Here is a 10886-nt window from a genome sequence, read left to right as displayed (position 1 = left end):
GATATCGATTGTAGTAATAGCGCGCCAACGTCAAATTCTGCCGCGCTGTGATAAACTCCACTTGAGCACACATAGGTAGCTAATATAAGTAACAATCGTGGCGGCAGCTGAAGATCTCGAACCGGAAGGAAAAAAGACCGATAAAATCCGAAACTTTCTTTTAATACATCAAAAACAACTCTGTTAAACAATGCTATTTGGGATCGTTTAAGTTAAAATGTAATGCCAAAATGTTTATTTTTTGGGAAAAAAGCCAAAACTTTTCTTGTTCACTCGAGATGAAATACAAAATACACAAGACAAACACTTGAATATTTGATATAAATGTTTTTCTTTATTTACAAACTTTGGTTTCCTTAAAAAAAATTGGTATACTGTAACTCTTCTGGTAAACAAGATTTATTACAACTTTCTTGATTCAGTAAATTTCTAGTATCTGCAAAAAAGTTTATAGAAAATTAATTAAAGTAAAAAGTAATCACTACTAATTACAGAGATAATAAAAACTCTTACCATTGCTGCTTTTGTGTTTTTCTTCTGCAGAGTTGCATTTCATGTGCAAAGGTATAGCAGGTTGAAGACCTTCATGTTCCAAAATAACTTTTTCCGCAGCTTTTAATGCGTTGTATATCAATCGAGACTTTGGCGCTTTTGCTAAATAGACTGTACATTGTCCCAACAGTACATCACACTCTGGCATACCAATCATTTGACATCCATACATTGTGTGAACAGCAATACCTATAGTTTTAGAATAATTTATATATAAAAAACAATAAAAAAAAATTAATATTTTTGAATTAATATTGTGTTCACCTAAGGCATCAGGATCTGCTAAACCAATATCTTCACTAGATATCCTAATTAGCCGTCTTGCAATATTTACTGGATCTTCTTTAACTGCCATAATTCTGGCCATCCAGTATAAAGAAGCATTTGATTTACCAGCTCTTATTGATTTATGAAGTGCAGAATACAAGTGATGAGTTTGATTGGTTTCTTTCTCAGAAAGTACATGTGCTTTTATTATATTGTCTTTAATGTCTTGTAGAGTTATTGTAACATCATTATTATACGATGCTTTTAGCCTCTCTGGTTTTCTTGCAAGCACTGCTAATTCTAGAGTATTTAAAGCTACACGTGCATCACCATCACATGCTTCTGCTAGCCACTGTATTGCTTTATTATCAATATAAAAGTCAAGGTTTGAAATAGAAGAAAGTTTAATCTGATGTGCATTTATATTTTGTGTGTCAAGTATGCTTCCCTTTATGCACTTTATTGCCTTATAAAGAATCTCTATTATATCGCATTCTCTTAATTTATGTAGCACAAACACACGACAGCGACTTAGCAAAGCTGGATTTAAACTATAAAATGGATTTTCAGTAGTAGATCCTATTAAGGTAAATGTCCCTGCTTCTATATGTGGTAAGAATATATCTTGTTGAAGCTTGTTGAAACAATGAATTTCATCCATAAAAACAATAGTTTTGCACCCAATTTTAGATTTATCTGTGGCTACAGTAACAGCATCTTTTACATTTTTTACACCAGAACTAGATGCAGATAAGTTTATAATATGTATGTTACTACCCATCATTTTCATACCTAAGTGTGCTATTATATTGGTTAAAGATGTCTAAAAATATATATACATATTTATCAGAAGAAAACAAAACATATAAAATAAAATTACAAAAAATGAAAAATAAAAACCAAACTTTACCTTTCCACACCCAGGTGGTCCCCAAAATATCATACTAGGAATCTCTCCCTTTTTCAATAAATAACTTAAAACAGTGTCCGGACCTATAACTTGTTTTTGCCCTACATAAGCTGCAATGTTCATTGGTTTCATTTTTTCAACAAGTGAAACACTTTCCTTATTTGTATCTGAGAATAGCATTTGTGAATGTCTCGTAAAATTATGTTCAGATACAAATATATCTTCCATATTGTTCGACATTTCATTTGTGTGCACTTTAAATTTCTTGGTCTGGTTATTCATTATCAAATCCTTTTCAAAAGGAAATAATCTCTTACTTTTTCCTTCCATCTGATTTTCTTCGGTTATATTATCGTTGATTTACGCATTATTTTTATTTACATAGGTAATTTATATAAATACATATTTACAAGTATCTTATATAGATATATATGTATATGTTATAAAAAATAAGATAAAACCACAAAGTGCCCTATAGAGTTTCTCAGGAAGACAGTCCCTTCTGATTAGACAAAGGAAACAAGTGTCGCCATTGACGTCACAAGTTTGCGACCAGAGAGAAGAATGAGAGCGGCCAGGCCCGTACAAAAACGAGTAATCGCTTTTCTGCCCTGTACACCAGCGCAATGTCCATGGTGATGCACACTAGCAACTACATAGCCATGTTCACGAACGACTTGTCGGTACATACGTTATGCACAAACGTGAAAATAATTCTATTCCGTGCTATGTAAAGTGGACATGGTTCTATTCCGTGTTATGTGCAAGTGCATCGGTATATAGACTTGTTTGTACATCAATATACCAAATGTCCAATATTCGCTCTTGGACGAGATGAAAGGCAAGAGAATCTTTTTGTATCCGGCACAAAATATCACTTTGCGGTAATAACAGAATACAAATATTCGAAAATTTTACTGCTCAAGTATTTCTATGTAAAATCAAGTATTAACATTGAGAATGGCATCGAATTAAGTATAGTAGCGGAAGCAGTTCTGGACAATTTGAGTCACGTAATGCTTTGCTGACGCAGCATGCTGCGTATATGAAAAGGTACCTTAACGTACCCACCGACAAATCGCTTGTGGAAATAACTATGTAGTTGTCAATGTTCATCACCTGTGGACATAACGCTGGCTTACAGAAGGAAAAACTTATTGTGTTTTATATGGCTTTGGCCGCTCTCAGTCTTTTCTCTGGCCAAAGCTTTGTCAAAAGTATACAGACACCCTGTATATATACATGAAAGAAAACGTCACGTAGCACCGGAAACAATCAGAGGATTCTAATTCGTGTAAACGCGAATTGTGGATGATACCTACACACGATAAGTGAAGCATTTTTTTTTATCGTATAATCAATAGTGTATCATTTTGCAGAGAGAGAAAAAGACAGGTATGATATATATTTAAGCAATATAGACATCGATATATGAGTGATAAAAATTGTCGCATGCGCGAAAAAAAATAATGGTGCAGCAATAGGAACGCGTGATTATAAAGTTTTTCAATTTGAAAAGTTTTGATTCTCAAGAGAGCAAAGAAAATTTCAAAATGTGTCCACGAAAGAAACGGTTTCTTCTTATCAGCTAGAATTATCAGTCACTTCATATCCTGTAGATATTCGCTCATGTTATATCGCATTTCCAGAAAAATGTGCTAGGTTATGTTTACGTGTTTATGTAAAGGTTAGAAGAAATAGTTATGTTAGCCACAAGAGATGTAATTTTAATCTGATCACAATTACTAGTTTTGTGTAACGATACAAAAATAAAATCAAATTATGGGTTGAGTCGTTTAGAATAATTGATATATATGTATATATGAATATAATTTATATAGGTATATGTGTGAAGTAACAATCTAAACTAAAATAATATAAATTTTTAAGTACTGTAACTTATATAATTTATATTACAGTATAAATATATAGTTTATCAAGATGAATGGGATTATTCCTGAAATGGAACAAATCATTAGTCAGCTGGAAAGGGGTACTGTAGTGACCAAATTTTTTTGTAGAAAAAGACCAGAAAAGAAAACTCTTATGATAAGAAGAGAAACTAGACAAATAGTTTGGTCACGAAGTGCAACATTTAGACCTTTTGATGGGTCTGGTAAGATTTTACATTTATATCTATAAATCTTGTTGAACTAGTTGTTGAATTTAGCTACTTGATAGTTTGATAGTACGTATATTGTAATCTCTTGTGTATATAGTTATATGGATATGTCTTTACAGCAAAAATGAACAAAATATTAACTGAAGGTTTAGAACAGTAAGGTGAAGGGAAGGTTCTTATGCTTATTATATGTAGGTGAGTTTTTAATAATAATTAAGTTTATGTCATTAATGGATTGTATCCAATAATGTCTTTTTACTTTTTAAATGTTCTTTTATTTCTTTTCAAAATATTATAATTTATTATAATCAATACTTTATATAGCAATAATTTGAACATAATTGTCTTAAGTATTTCTATATTATTGTTTAATTTTCTATAACCATTAAGTATATTATGTATACAATGAGATCCTTCCCTTCAATTTTATATAAATGTATATATATAGACATATACTTTTTTTTCTAATGTTTGATCTTGAAATATGTGTACTTTGTGGTATATCTTATATATAATTTTAGATATTCTATTTACTTACAGTGGAAATTAGAGAAGTTAAAGAACTTAGGATAGGAAAACAATCGAAAGACTTTGAAAAATGGCCTGAAGATGCTAAAAGAATTGAAAATTTAAGATGTTTTGTTGTGTATTATGGATCGGAATTTAGACTGAAATCTCTTTCCATATCTGGTAAATATATCTGATAAATAGCCTATTACTATCATGACAAATTAGTGAGTTAAAGATACAACTATTATTTATTCTGTGTGATATATTGAGAAATGAGTACTTCCTTCTGTTCACTAGCTCTTAGTGAGAAAGAATGTGAGTTATGGGTTAAAGGATTACGTCACTTAGTACAAGATACTATAAATGCACCATATCCATTACAAGTTGAAAGATGGCTCAGAAAAGAGTTCTATGCAATGGAAAATTCTCGTGAAACGTTAGTACACTAATGTTTAGTTTTATTATATATTTTATTATATATGCGCCATATTTAATTAATAAATAATTAATAGGGTTACACTAAAGGATGTAAAAGCATTTTTGCCTAGAGTTAATTGTAAAATTGCCACAAATAGACTCAGGGAATTGTTTCAAGAAGTAGATACAAGAAATCGAAATGAGCTCGGTTTTGATGATTTTGTTATCTTGTATCATAAGTTAATGTTTGATCAAAATGTAAGTTTACATTTATATTATTTTTTTTACAAATATATTATCACTATTAGTATTTATTTGTGTTTATATTATATAAATATGTTGTGTTGACAGAATCTTGCAGATTGGCATAAACTATTAAATTATTCCAAAACTGGAGAAACAGTCACGCTTCAGGAGTTTCAGAACTTTCTAATAACCGAACAACAAGACAGCTTAGGGAAAAATGACTTAGAAGTATCACGTTTCATTAGAGAATATTTGCAAGATCCTCAAAGAGATATACAAGAACCATATTTTACTTTCTCGGAATTTATAGATTTTTTATTTTCCAAACAAAATGATATTTGGAATCAAAAATTTAATCAAGTTACTCAAGACATGACTCGCCCTCTTGCACATTATTGGATAGCATCATCGCATAATACGTATGTACTTCTTAAAAATATAAGAAAATTTCAACGTATGCGTGTGTGCGCGCGCGTGCGTGTGCATATATGTATGTAACACATTCTATTTATAAATTTTTAGATACTTAATGGGAGATCAGATTAGTAGCGAAAGCAGTTGTCAGGCCTATGTACGCGCACTGAGAGCAGGGTGTAGATGTATAGAGCTTGATTGTTGGGATGGTCCGGATGGAATGCCATTTATATTTCACGGACACACTCTCACTACTAAAATAAAATTTTTAGATGTTATTAAAACTATTAAGGAACATGCTTTTAGTACATCTGAGTAAGATTAAGGATAAAAAATAGTTATATATATATAACTAACCATACTTTTATTATTTTTTATCAATATGCATTGTTTATTTAGGTATCCTGTTATTTTGTCTATTGAGGATAATTGTACTTTACCGCAACAACGTAAAATGGCAACAACTATGCAAGAAGTGTTTGGTGACATGCTGTTAGTGCAGCCTGTTGACAAAAACGAAACCTGTTTACCTTCTCCTTATGTATTACGTAGAAAAATTTTGCTAAAACACAAGAAGCTTCCTGATGGTGTCGATGAATCTTCGTTTCTTGTTCGAAATGACGAAAGCAGACAAGAGATGGATCTTAGAAATACCGTGAAAAATGGGATTCTTTACTTAGAAGATCCTGTCGATAGAGAGTGGAATCCTCATTTCTTTGTACTGACACAACAGAAGTTATTTTATACAGATACGTTTTCAAGATCACAAGAAACGGAACATGACGACGACGAAGAAAGCAGTGTTCGAAGAACGTCGGATGTGCGTATAATTAGAAAATTCGCATATATTTGATATAGTAGAAACTAATTTTATTGTTAATTTTAAAGGGTGCGCCAAATGATGAGCTACATTTTGGGGAAAAATGGTTTCATGGAAAATTAGCAAGAGGAAGAGAGGAAGCCGAAGAATTATTACGACGTTATTCGTATCTCGGAGACGGTACTTTTCTAGTGCGACAGTGTGTCACATTCGTAGGTGATTATTGTTTATCATTTTGGCGCAAAGGGAAAGTGAATCATTGTCGTATTAAACTGAAACAAGAAATGGGCCAGACGCAATATTATCTTATCGATACTAATTGTTTTGACAGTCTGTATAGTTTAATTACTCATTACCGTAATCATCCACTTAGGAGCCAAGTAAGTGAAAAACAAATATAAAGTGAAAATTTGAGAATCTTTAAATTGAAATTATAATATTTATTTTGAAATAAAAAAGAAGTTATATAAAATAATAAATCTCTCTCTCTGATGTACAGGAATTTTTAATTACTTTACAAGAGCCAGTGCCTCAACCGAACAAACACGAGGAAAAAGAATGGTGGCATCCCGACTGTACTCGTATTGCGGCAGAAGAGATGCTGAAACGTATACCTACAGACGGTGCATTCCTAGTGAGACCTAGCGAAAGAGAAAGTAATTGTTACGCAATTTCATTTAGGTATGTTAAAAACCCATGTAATAAATAACGACTGTATAGTCTGCGCATTGAAATAATTATTAAATTATTGTTTATATAGAGCAGAAAAACAGATAAAACATTGCAAAATAAAACTTGAAGGAAGGCTTTTTACCATGGGAACTGTACAGTTCGAGAGTTTAGTTGAATTAGTAAATTATTACGAACGGCATCCATTGTACAAAAAAATTAAATTAAGCCATCCTGTTAATCAAGATGTTATTAGAAGAATAGGACTGGTATGCATACTCAATGTATTGTACTTTTTTTTCTGCTTTCTTGTAACATAAATATATGTCTAACAGAAATAATGTAAAAAAAATATCGTATATATCTTTTTGCTTTTCTCTCTATTTAGGATAACGATGATGGATCTGTTTATGCTATGCCGGGTTATATGGATCCTACAAGTTTCACATCAAAAGTAAGTACTACAAAAATGCATCAATATTTAGTTTTTGTACTAATTTTTTCTACTTGTATTTTAATTTTTGTAATATATATAATCAAAAATATAAAAATTTTCTTTCGAACATGTATATGTTTACTTTTTAAAGTACATCTGTTTTGTTTATTAAAGGTATGTCTTTTGTTTTCTTTTTTTAAAATTATTAAAACTGTTAATTTTAAAGGTTACGGTTAAGGCTATTTATGATTATAAAGCTAGAAGAGACGACGAATTAACATTAGTAAAACATGCTATAATTACTAATGTTAATCAACAAAGTGGAGGATGGTGGAGAGGTGATTATGGTGGTAAAAAACAACATTGGTTTCCTGCCAATTATGTAGAACAAATTAATCAACAAGAAAATCAAGGAGATGTAAGTTACATATATATACATATGTAATATATGTGTCATTAATCTGAAATTGATTGATAAAAATAGTTTATGTATTTTTTTTTAGTCAACAGATTCTATGATGCTCGGCAGTCTGCAGAAAGGTTCATTGGATATCATGGGTGCTGTGGTAGAATTAACGGTTGGAGAAAGGGCGGGTTTAGAATGGATTTTAAGAATACAAAATCCTAGTATGTGTTCAGTATTTGAAGTTGCGACGCCATCAAAAGATACTGCGTTAGAATGGATGTCAAGTATCAAAGAGACCGCACAAAATGCAAGCGTTAGGGTAAATGCATAGTCTGTTTTATACAAAAAAATCTTAAATACTGTCTCAAACGCTATATTGCATATTCATTTGAAATACATATTGACATTACGAATATTGTTTTTTGTTTAGGAAAGTCAACATAAAGAAATGGAAAGAGCATGGAGAATAGCTAAGGAAATGTCCAATCTTATAGTATACTGTAGATCAGTCGCATTTAACATAGAACGAATAAGAGCTAAGGGATTTACGTTCAACGAAATGAGCAGTTTTCCTGAAACAAAGGCTGAAAAGTTGATGTGTCAACAAGAGACTAAGTTTTTTCTAAAATATCATCAGGTATATACGGATGAATTTAAATATTAACATACAAATCAGACTAGAATGTTAAAAAACAAATTATTTCTTTTTTGTAGATTCAATTTAGTAGAGTTTATCCAAAAGGACAGCGCTTTGATTCATCCAATTATAGTCCTATACCAATGTGGAATTCCGGTTGTCAGATGGTGGCTTTAAATTATCAAACTGGAGATAAATCGATGCAATTAAATCAAGCTAAATTTAAAGAAAATGGCAACTGTGGTTATCTCTTGAAACCAGATATTATGTTCAGACACAACTTTAATCCGTATGATAAAAGTACATTGTATGGTGTTGAATCGCTTAAAATTAATTTAAAAATTATCGGAGCAAGACATTTAATGAGATCGGGAAGGGGTATGGCCAGTCCGTCTGTCGAAGTTGAGATCGTAGGTGCAGACTACGATTCTGGAACAAAATTAACAACAAGAACAATATGTTAGCATTACTCTATTTAAATTACAAGTTCACATACAGCACTTTAATCGTTAACAATTACGTTTATGATTCTAAAATTTTTAGCTGACAATGGGTTTAATCCTATGTGGAATGAAACATGTGAATTTGAGATATTCAATCCATATTTTGCTCTTATACGATTTTTAGTGCAAGATGAAGACATGTTTGGCGATACTAATTTTATAGGACAAGCTACTTACCCGGTGAGTACTTCATTAATTGTATCAAAGATACATCTTGAATTAAGTTCGTATTTGTGCACATTCTCATTCTAAATAAACACTTATTTTAGGTGCGTTGTTTGAGATCGGGATATAGAAGTGTTCCATTAAAAAACATATATAGTGAAGATCTTGAGCTTGCCTCTTTATTAGTACATATAACTTTATCGGTAATAAAAAATTGCACTTGTTGCACTGATATGTAAAACTTAACATCTATATATAATTTCATCTTATGTATAAAAAGTAAGAAGTTTTCAATAGGTATAAAATAAATCAACATGAGAATTTTGCGTTATATTGGATATATTGGCCAATTATAATTCAGATTCAAAAGGGTAAGTTATGTGTGTGTAAATAAAATAGGATTTATATGTGCAAGAATTTACTGATAATTTTTACTTTCACGTTCATTACAGATAACACAAACTATCTTGATTGATATACACATATCGCAATGTAGTTTATGATAATATGTATACGTATGTTTAAAATTAACAGACCGTAGAAGACTGTACATATTCATATTGAAATTTATATACATACGCGAATTACTAGATCGATCTATTCTTCATCTTGTTTTACATATGAGAGACACGAATTTTAATAATTTATATATTTCGTAACATGCGTTGTTAAGTATCCGAGACATATTGCATATCATAACGACTGAAATAATATTTTATCTTCCCTTTAATAATTAGTTCATCAAATTATTGTTTTATACTTGTTACTATTTGTTTAACTATCTAGAAAAAAAGAGTAACTCTTTCTGTGTGTCGAAAAAAATGTTCAATATAATTTAGAAGAAAAGTCTATAATAATGTGTGGCGCAAAGACGTTACAACTAGCGTAATAAATTGTACGCATAATAAACAAGTGATACATTTAATAGAAAATGCAGAATGTGGTGCCCGTATATAAATAGTAGTGTGCAATAATAGCAAATGGTTCATCGTAATGCTTGCGTATAATCTGTGGTTGTTAATAATATACTACAATATAGTAACAGATTTATGCAAAACAATTGAAAAACTAGTGGTTAACAAACAAAAATGAACATATTCCAAAACTTTAAAAATCTCTAAAATTAAAATATACGAAATATCTATTTTTTCTAGTCCAAAGTAGATGTACGTATGTATCAATATGTATGTCAATATATTTCTTAATTACGTGATAAGCAAATATTTAATTTTACTATTATTATTATTCTATTGTGGAACTTTTTGGCAGAGAAATATCTGAATAATTATGCGTACATACGTATGTGTATTCTATTTTGTTATAAATTTACAATATTTACCGGTATACATCTTTTATTATCCAATTGTACTATATATGTTTTACTATCTTTTAATATCCAATTGTACTGTACATGTTGTACTATCTGATTTTCTTGAGTGTACACACAATATATTTTTATCTTTGTATACACAAAAGGTATTTTGAATAGACTTGAAAAATATATCGTGCCTATACGTATATCACATATGTGCCGTGAACAAATGCAATTAGATTTCTTTATTAAGAAGAAATGTAAATTATACGTAGTAAATTCTTGTTGCAAACACTGCTAAATATATATAACAATTTCATTAAAAAACATTCTGCATACATATAAAATCGGTAGTAAACGATTAATAAAAACAAGAAGAACATGTATGTAGATATTAATATTTCATTTATTGCAGGATACACATGTGTTATACTACTGAACATAAAAAATAAATTTTCTCTAAGAGTTTTATTGTTTATATTTTACATGAAAGATCTTCG

The 10886-nt window shown here is 30.4% G+C and overlaps 2 protein-coding genes across 10 annotated transcripts; one reads left to right on the top strand and one right to left on the bottom strand.

The window, feature by feature from the left end:
* Positions 1-314: 314 nt before the first annotated feature.
* Positions 315-2302, bottom strand: LOC109852348 (ATPase WRNIP1-like). Its single transcript, XM_020423435.1, has 4 exons — positions 1730-2302; positions 817-1642; positions 514-741; positions 315-436 (listed from the first exon to the last, which is right to left on the bottom strand). Exons 1-4 carry the CDS (start codon positions 2057-2059, stop codon positions 357-359), a joined length of 1464 nt encoding a protein of 487 aa, XP_020279024.1. The 5' UTR covers positions 2060-2302; the 3' UTR covers positions 315-356.
* A 631-nt stretch (positions 2303-2933) lies between these two features.
* LOC109852947 (1-phosphatidylinositol 4,5-bisphosphate phosphodiesterase gamma-1) lies at positions 2934-10793 on the top strand. Of its 9 annotated transcripts, none has more exons than XR_002250068.1 (20): positions 2934-3124; positions 3649-3845; positions 4392-4541; positions 4659-4797; positions 4874-5036; positions 5130-5443; positions 5547-5753; positions 5838-6258; positions 6327-6638; positions 6758-6939; positions 7019-7196; positions 7316-7381; positions 7590-7781; positions 7867-8088; positions 8200-8406; positions 8484-8865; positions 8950-9089; positions 9179-9277; positions 9372-9445; positions 9527-10793. XR_002250068.1 is itself a non-coding variant. In XM_020424637.1 (19 exons), exons 2-19 carry the CDS (start codon positions 3671-3673, stop codon positions 9375-9377), a joined length of 3555 nt encoding a protein of 1184 aa, XP_020280226.1. In that variant the 5' UTR covers positions 2934-3124; positions 3649-3670; the 3' UTR covers positions 9378-10793. The 9 variants fall into 9 exon arrangements, 6 of the variants coding, with proteins under 6 accessions (XP_020280226.1, XP_020280214.1, XP_020280183.1 ...); XR_002250064.1 differs by having other exon boundaries at positions 9362-9445; XR_002250063.1 differs by having other exon boundaries at positions 9179-9445.
* The last annotated feature ends 93 nt before the right edge of the window (positions 10794-10886 follow it).

The sequence above is a fragment of the Pseudomyrmex gracilis genome, unplaced genomic scaffold (genome assembly GCF_002006095.1).
Source record: "Pseudomyrmex gracilis isolate BER0280 unplaced genomic scaffold, ASM200609v1 scaffold_1, whole genome shotgun sequence".
NCBI lineage: Eukaryota > Metazoa > Arthropoda > Insecta > Hymenoptera > Formicidae > Pseudomyrmex > Pseudomyrmex gracilis.
Note: the sequence above shows the minus strand (reverse complement) of the source record. Positions and strands in the feature narration are given on the sequence as shown.

What these genes read in the sequence shown, in the direction of transcription:
- LOC109852947 (XM_020424594.1), top strand. Translation starts at nt 3,671, where the DNA reads ATGAATGGGATTATTCCTGAAATGGAACAAATCATTAGTCAGCTGGAA. An exon ending in CATGCTTTTAGTACATCTGA is followed by an intron (nt 5,754 to 5,837) that starts GTAAGATTAAGG and finishes TTGTTTATTTAG; the next exon opens with GTATCCTGTTATTTTGTCTA. An exon ending in TTTTTCTAAAATATCATCAG is followed by an intron (nt 8,407 to 8,483) that starts GTATATACGGAT and finishes TCTTTTTTGTAG; the next exon opens with ATTCAATTTAGTAGAGTTTA.
- LOC109852348 (XM_020423435.1), bottom strand. Translation starts at nt 2,059, where the DNA reads ATGGAAGGAAAAAGTAAGAGATTATTTCCTTTTGAAAAGGATTTGATA. An exon ending in AGCAGATCCTGATGCCTTAG is followed by an intron (nt 742 to 816) that starts GTGAACACAATA and finishes CTAAAACTATAG; the next exon opens with GTATTGCTGTTCACACAATG. An exon ending in AAAACACAAAAGCAGCAATG is followed by an intron (nt 437 to 513) that starts GTAAGAGTTTTT and finishes ACTTTTTTGCAG; the next exon opens with ATACTAGAAATTTACTGAAT.